General features: G+C 38.7%; 1 protein-coding gene across 1 annotated transcript; it reads left to right on the top strand.

Annotated features, from left to right (window-relative positions):
• Window positions 1–910: 910 nt before the first annotated feature.
• On the top strand, window positions 911–8,250 carry dnajb1a (DnaJ heat shock protein family (Hsp40) member B1a). The gene is made up of 3 exons (XM_036567412.1): window positions 911–1,491; window positions 2,729–3,309; window positions 5,800–8,250. The coding sequence occupies exons 1-3, from the start codon at window positions 1,281–1,283 to the stop codon at window positions 6,028–6,030; spliced, it is 1,023 nt and encodes a 340-aa protein (XP_036423305.1). The 5' UTR covers window positions 911–1,280; the 3' UTR covers window positions 6,031–8,250.
• The last annotated feature ends 434 nt before the right edge of the window (window positions 8,251–8,684 follow it).

Raw genomic sequence — 8,684 nt, 5'->3', positions numbered from 1 at the left:
TGCATAGTAAAGTTACGACCGTCACTCACATTCAGTACCCTAAATAATAATTCTCTAAAAGTATGGAACAAGTGAGGCGATTTGAGGCTAAGAAGGGGACGGACTAGGGGCTGTGTCTTAAATTGACCTCTAGTTCCCTACCTAGTAGCTAGGAGAATTTACATGCCACATGTTATACAGGGAACATAGGTTTCTCAAGTCATGTCTCATCACTGTAGCAGCTTAAATTGACCAGAAGTATTGGTATTTTCTGATGGCGTCCAACCAAAGATGTTATATAGGAGGAGGCAGTCACAGGTTAAAATATGAATGGGAAAGCTCGTAACCCACCAGAGCCAATTTAAGGGGAGTCTGGCTACTTCCTATTTCTCCCATTATTTCAAACAATGACTGTAAAATGCCAAAGGGCAAGCAAGTCCTAAATCAATGGGGGTGAATTGAGCTAAAAGTGAATAAGGGCTTTCGTCCAACATATTCATCATAGATATACATACATGCATAAAAGCTACCGTGCAGCCTAGATTAATCTATGTCTGAGGAGTATAACAAAACAAATTTGGTGAAAATCGGTTGAGTAATAAGGAAGTTGTGGCCGATTTAATTCTGAGACTCTTCATCTCTCAATACAAGTGAACTTGTTCACAAGCGGATCTTGACCGCTCCAACATGGCGGACGTGCAGCCGTATCGCCTCAGTCAGAGAACAACAGGCAACGCGGCATCTAGGTATGTATTATAGGTATGTATATCTGTGGTATTCATCTCCCGTGGTAGTAGGTAGTTAAGCCACTATGTAGACACTAGAGGTGTTTTGGAGACTCCCTCAAAAGCCCGCCGCGCCTGTCACCAGCTGCTCTCCATTTCCGTAGGGGGCGCTGTGCGCCAGATCGCATAACTCGCTACAACATTTTTAACGAAGAAATGCGGTTCTTCTCGAACTTTCCTGAGGTTGAGGTTCGGGTCTTACATGACACGTGAAAAGTTTACATTGCGGTATTTAATACTGGCACGAATCTTTGCTGGACGTGTCAGGAATGCGGCTGAGTCCGTTCACTAAGGCCGAGGCGTATTCGTGTGAAGCCGGAGTTCAGTCGTGCCGGACTCGGGCTGCGGTCGGTGACATTACTGAGACAGGACTGTCTGTCAGAGCTGAGGTCTCTGGACCCGAAGCTGCTGCTTCTCTCCTATAAAGCGCTCTCTGAGTGGATGTGTTGAACATGATCTCGGCAGCTTAACGCTCTGCGGTTTCTGCGACAGCGGTGTGTTTTGTAGGGGTTTGTGATGGGTAAAGATTACTACAAGGTCCTGGGCATCCAGAAAGGCGCTTCTGATGATGAGATTAAGAAGGCGTACAGAAAGCAGGCTCTCCGCTTCCACCCGGACAAAAACAAAGCTCCCGGAGCCGAGGATAAATTTAAGGAGATCGCCGAGGCCTACGACGTGCTGAGCGACTCCAAGAAGAAGGAGATATATGACCGATACGGAGAAGAGGGTGAGTCCATATCCAGCGCAGCATATCATGGTATAACATAAGATAACAGGGTGTTGGAGGAGCTCCAGATGTGCGGGTTCACTGTAGAGCTGCAGTGGAACTTCTCACTCCATCCAGCATCTGACAGCACAGGAGCTGAAGTTTGTTGGGCTCTGCTCTTCTGTTTCTTTTTGGTCTAAAATGAAAGAATATAGCAAATCTTCGAAAGCGAGAGATGTGAAGAACAGCAGTGCAGTTCAGGAGCCAAAGAGCAGAGTGAAAAATCCTAAAAAGAAATTAGGAACTACTTTGGTGTGTGTGTGTGTATATATATATATTATATATATATATATATATATATATATATATATATATATATATATATATATATATATATATAATGTTTTATTAATATATGTATAATGTGTGTGTGTATATATGTATGTGCGTGTATGTATATATATATATATATGTACCAGGAAAGGTATTAAAATTCAAGCTACTTAAGTGCAAAGAAGTGAGTTAGTTAACATATTGCTAGTAGATGAGTTTTTCTGATTCAGTTTGTATTTCAGACTGATTTTCCACACAAACACACACACACACACACACACACACAAGTATTTTTATGTATATATATATATATATATATATATATATATATATATATATATATATATATATATATATATGTATATAGTGTGTGTGTGTGTGCGTGTTTGTATATCGTTGCTGTCCAAAGAAAAACAAGTATCTCCACAACAGTAACTTTAAAGGGGAAGGTAAAAACACTCTTGACTTTCAATGTAAGTTAATGTAAAGATTTTATTTTAAGTGATTTTAGGGCATTTCTGTTGGACCATTCATCATGAAATTTTCATACAATTTAAAGGACAGCTTGTGTGTTGAAACGATGTAGAAAAATAAAAATCGACAAAAAATGGAGATACATACACAATATATATATTGAGCAAATGTAAGTGCATGTTAAAACTGGACAATGATGCAAACAAAACATTTAAGAAAAATGTGAATATAATGAATATAGTTAATGAATATAGGAACAAGGCTTAATGCTCATTCCCCAGTAATGCATTAATGCATGTTTGACATTCATTGTAGTTGGGTAAAGTTATGATTCTGACTGTGTCGTATTCAGGTGATGTCAGATGGTGAGAGAAATTCTCTCTTCCCAGTACCAAGGTGGCACTATTAGTACTCAAATATTTGTTGTGTATCCATGTTTATTTTGCTGTAGGACTTAAAGGCCACTCTGGCGGTGGAGGTGGCAATGGCCCCAGCTACACGTTCCATGGAGATCCACACGCCATGTTTGCGGAGTTTTTCGGTGGCCGCAGTCCATTTGACCAGTTCTTCGCTCACGGTGACGATGATGACATGGACATTGATGACCCTTTTGCTGCTTTTGGCATGGGGGGCATGGGGGGCATGGGCGGTATGGGCGGCTTCCCCAGGTCCTTCAAGTCTCGCGTGGGAGGTGCTCATGGAAGCCGAGAAAAGAAGAAAGACCCTCCGGTCATCCACGAGCTGAAGGTGAGCCTGGAGGAAGTGTTCTCAGGCTGCACCAAAAAGATGAAGATTTCCCGCAAGCGGCTGAACCCTGACGGCTGCTCGGTGCGCACCGAAGATAAGATCCTGACGGTGGACATCAAGCGCGGCTGGAAGGAGGGAACCAAGATCACTTTCCCCAGAGAAGGTGACGAGACGCCCACCAACATCCCTGCTGACATTGTATTCGTGGTCAAAGACAAGACACACCCAGTCTTCCGCAGAGACGGCTCCGATGTCATCTACCCTGCAAGGATATCCCTCAGAGACGTGAGTGTCTGTTTTCCAGGCTGGATTCAGTTACATTAAACACCAGTTACTGCTCACTAGCCTGTGTTCAAACTGCTTAGCAGCATTAATTAAGTGATTAAGATTAGGTGAACGTTGATATTCTTGCATTGTATGGATATATAATTATTATATAGTCATTGTTCCAGCTTTATAGTCATTGTTTCACTTTAGTAATATTTTCAGAGTGAACTGATTTCTTTGGGTGACTGCTTAATCACACTATTACAGTTATTTGAGGCGCTAGAACAAAGTAATGGGAAAAATCCAGCATTTTTTTACCTAAACTTTTACCTAATCTCTCACTCACTAACTTGTTTTGTTGATTTTCTAAGAGAAAGTAAGTTAACACACCTTCTACAGTGAACAAACTTAAATATGGCATTTTTCTGCAAGTGTTACTGCACAATTTCTGTTTATATGCTGAGTTTAACTTATTGGAAAAATAAAATATAAAAAGTCATAACTTTTGCACAGTCCGTTTTTTTCTGTTTTATTTTTTTTGCCAATACATTACATTCAGCAAATAAACAGTAATTGTGCATAAAAGGGTGCATTTTCTGTAGAGAATGTGTTATTTTCCCTTAGAAAATCAACAAAACAAGATCAGGAGTTACCAAGCCTTCCTGTACAAGAGTATAATAGAAGCCAGTGTGCAGTTGCTGAGTTCTGTGAGTGAATATAATGCTAATATAACACTACCACTATTATACTCTACCAGTATAGATCTTATAACGATGTGGACCTACAAAAATGTCTCATCAAAACTGTTCTTATGAAGTTTTATCCAACTTCCAAAATGTGAACAGCAAAAAAAGCAGTATTGGTTATGTAACCAGTATTGGTTATGTTTTCTGATATCTGTGTGCATTTGGTCAGGAGCCTCCACCCACAGCACTACTCTAATAGCATTTTACTACTGATTCTTCCCTCTGGGACACAGTCTCATCTCTGAAAGAGCAAATTACATATTTACAGCGTCATTTCCAGATACCTTTGACTGAAATGTACATGAAAGTGTTCTCAAAACACATCTCAAATGTTTTCTAATGGAAATCAGCAGCTGCCTGGTGGCTTTTACAAATGTGTTTTGAGTCAACAGGTTTTCTGGTCTTTTCTAAGTGCAGAGTAATTGTTTTCTGTAGTGACTGACCCAGTGCTACAGATGGAGCAGAGAGAGGCTATGCTGGAGTATTGCCTTTATTACATGTGTTGATGCTTCATGCTGATTATTTACTACATTTATTATTATTTAATTTTTATAATTATTTTTAGGGATGCAGGAAAATGCCAAACAGCGAAAATTTTAGGCCTCCAAACAAAGTCAGAGACAAATAACAGTAATAAAAATGAGAGCACAACAACGCCGGTTTAGCCTCGGTTTTGAAAAAAGACATTCACAAATGACAGTGCCAAACTTAAAAAAATAATAATTATTATTATTAATAATTAAATAAATCATTGCTTTGGATGACTGTGGAACTTTGTATTTTGTGGCAAATACTATTCCGGACTTGGGTGACAGGGCAATGTAATCGGATATCGTTGATGATTGACAAGTAACCCAGTGACCATGCTTAAAAGGCGATAATCACCATGTTGGGAAAGAGAACTGGCAGAGAACTTGAGAGAGATAATTTGCTTTTAAACAGCTTGCTAAGTAATATTAAATAATATGTACACATAATGGTTTATTAACTTCTTGCGTGTTACTAGTTCAGATGAGTTAATTTATGAAAATCATGGAAATAATATACAACGTCCTTTTCCAAAGGCGTCCATAGATCAATTCTAGATTGACTGAGCTATAATGATAGTAAACAATTTGTATCTTTAACATGTAAATCCAAGAGCACAGCTTTTGGAAATCACTCATTTAGAGCACGTGTTGCAGTCTGAAGTGTTTCCATCAACCCACGTCATCATGAACCCACACCAGAAGGAGCTCATGAATGTATGTTTGCAACAACACCTATTAAAATACATAAAAATATAAAAAAATCAAGATGTTGGGATATTTAGTGCTCTGTTATTTAATATGTGATTGTTGTTGAAGGTTGAAGGTTGAAGGTTTTCATTTAAACAGTTATTGTTTAAAACAGCATGTAAACTGAAAATAGTGGGGACAGGGCATAATTGATGACATCAATCTTTATTAATAGAACTTTATAATTAGTAAATATTATGCTAATTGTTTTTATATATCATCCAGATCTGTACTGTACCCTACATGCTGCTGTAGGTTTAGATTATTTTTAAGTTCATTTATTTTTTTCATGTAAACCTTTTTTTAGTCTCCTTTTTTTGTTTGTTTTTGTCCCAGTGTGTTCTAAATTACAGTTTTGGTTTTGGCCAATAATTTTCATTTTGGTGCATCACTAAGTATTACTGTTATTATTATTATTATTATTACTATGATTCTTATTATTAGTAGTAGTAGTACTTTTTTCTGCTTCATCTCTCTCTCTTTAGGCCCTGTGTGGCTGCACGATCAACGCCCCCACACTGGATGGCAGGACTGTCACAGTGACGTCCCGTGACGTCATAAAGCCAGGCATGAAGAAGAGGATAGTGGGTGAAGGGCTGCCTCTGTCCAAGTGTCCAGAGAAGAGAGGGGACATGGTGCTGGAGTTTGTGGTGAAGTTTCCTGAAAAGTTGAACCCAAACACTCGTGATGCTCTGCTGCAAATCCTCCCGCCATGATTGGAGTGGACTGGTCAGGAGAAACTCTTTAAGCCTGCTTCAGCACACTAATGTTTAGTACAGCTGAAACGTATCTTTGTTTTTTTTTCCATCACTTCCAGAGTATTAAGTTATAAACCCAACACCCATATTCAGTGCTCTTTTCACATCACTGTGAAACCCTTTCATATGTACAGTAATGGTGGACTTACGCAGAGAAATGTGCAGGGTATGCAGTACCTCAGAGGTTATGCAGCTACCTTCTTTTCATTGCTCAAGTCCTGCAACATTATGAACAGTACACTCTTACAAATACCGGTGCAAAGTGGGTTCTTTGTGGAGATTTCATGAATAATTATTTGAGGGTGCACAATTGGAAATTGGGCAGTTTATTATTTTTAATTTGGATGATTGGTGTTGTAATTTTATGAGGTAAAAAATGTGAGGCAGGTAAAAGCTGTCATGCTGTATTTCAATGCTCCTGTTACACCTGTACTAAAAGGCACACTTGTGTTTGCCAGCAATTTTTTTGTGAGTGAAATTCTTTTCAGTGGAAATTGTTGTGATGAGCAAATTCACTTAAGATAAGATAATCCTTTACTAGTCCCACAAATGGGGAAATTCACTTCGCAGACCTCTGGGGTGAGTTAATTTTGGGTGCAAAAACTTAAATTTGCATTTTCTACAAACAGCGCTACTAGAGCCAGTTTAAGGTGAGCCTGGCTACTTCCTATTTACCCGTTATTTCAAAAACATGACTGCAAAATGCTTAAGGGGACCCATGAGCTAGTCTTCAGTGAATGGGGCTGAATGGAGCTAAACATAAATTTAACTAATTCTAACCAGCTGTGTTGGAGCTTCCAAAAAATCTATAGTATCTTTACCATCTTAATCATATCATTCCGTTTTTCTACATCAAACAGGTTTAGGGCAGTGGGACACTAGTGTTACTGCTACTGGGTGCTGATTGGTTGGCATTACTGCTACTGAGCACTGATTGGTTTGTGGGCTGATCGGCTTATTGGCGAAGTAAAGCGGTTCATGCTCACTGATGTCATGAACGTACATGAGGCGCTGTTCCGAGTATAACCAGTTCAAAAGCACTTAAAACGTAACAGCAATGGTGAAATATTTTATGCTGTTCTGTGTTCAGAAAATTAGCTCATTTTTCTATACCAGAAATATTCTTTATCTTCTAGATCATGTGTCAGGCTCCAGTCCTTGCGGGCCTAAACATTGCAGACTTCGGCACACTGTCCCATTAAACACACCTGATTCAGCCCATCAGCTAATTAGCAGGTCCGTCATGAACTGGATTCATAGTGTTAGATGAAGGTAAATGCTGATCTCTGCAGCACTTTGGCCAGGAACGTCACCAGTTTGATATCCTGTTCTAGATGATGTGTGTTCATATTTTCAGGTAAAGTAGTGTGATGTTTAAAAACAAACACATCCACAGCATTAAGTTTGGGTTTTACGTTTATGTTGCGTCTTCTTGTGTGGGTTTATTGGCTGGTTGCAAAGCAGAAATCAGATTACTGCCTGACTCATGTAGACCTGGAGTTTACCCATGATTTAATTACCCAAGTGCATGTAAATTGATCGAATTTTCTGCAGTTATCGAATTATTAAGTGCATTAAACACACTCACTAATTAAGCATTTACAAACTGATTTTTGCACAAAATCTCCATATTAATCCATTCATTGTGGAATTGCTCAGCAGCACCCCCTAGTGTTTGACAAACCCAGAAAACGTTATTGAGTGGCTGCACTCATCAACGTATAATTATCTGATTTGATCACGTTTGTGTCATTACTGTATGTGGTTAGTGAGTGAGCTAATTTGCTAAATGCACTGATGTGGAGGGTTTTTCCACCGGTTTTCCGCACCAACCTCGTTAACGGCCATTTTTTAAGTAAATGCAAATGTCTAGTTTTACTGCAGTTTCACTGTGCTGAACAGTCATTTGCCTCTTACTTTTGACGTAGCTTTTTATTTGATTTGTCTAGCACAGCCGTTGTGAACCGAAATGTTTATTAAATCGCATCTGTTCCATCTCACCGACTGCTATAAATGCTTCAATTATATTGTTTTAAATGGCCCGTATCATGGAAAACTTTCCCTCACATTTTTTAATAAATGAGTTTGATGTACTTTGCAAACATTAAAATCTAAAACATACCAATTACTCCCCAGTTCAAAGATTGAAACTACATTATAAACACAGTCTCTTTTAAAGTCATTGTTTGTGTGATGTCATGAAAATTCATTTAATTATCTGATACGTACCTCCACCTGTTCTGCCTACTGTTGTTTGTCTCCGCAAATTCAAATTGAAGTAATAAGGAGTCTTGATGCCCAGAATGATTTTTTTTTTCGTTAAGGCACAATACAAGGCAGCCACTCACAACAGAACACATTTACATACCAGCTTTAAAAGCACAGTAACAAAAAGCAGCCTGTTTAACTCCAAGACATAAAAAGAGGTTGGAAAATTGGCATCCAATCAATGAGTGAATTATGACTATTTTTGATACATAAAATCACACACAAATGTTTGAAGTGGACTTTGGGGGTAAAAAAAAAAAAAACAAGAAAAATGTAGATTCTAGGCCCTTTAAGGCTGCATATGAGGATGAGAATTTGAATACTTTTTCAGAAATATTAAACAG

This window comes from Colossoma macropomum, unplaced genomic scaffold, assembly GCF_904425465.1.
Source record: "Colossoma macropomum unplaced genomic scaffold, Colossoma_macropomum, whole genome shotgun sequence".
In the NCBI taxonomy this organism is placed as follows: domain Eukaryota; kingdom Metazoa; phylum Chordata; class Actinopteri; order Characiformes; family Serrasalmidae; genus Colossoma; species Colossoma macropomum.
The sequence above is the reverse complement of the archived record's forward strand: the minus strand, read 5'-3'. Positions and strand labels throughout refer to the sequence as shown.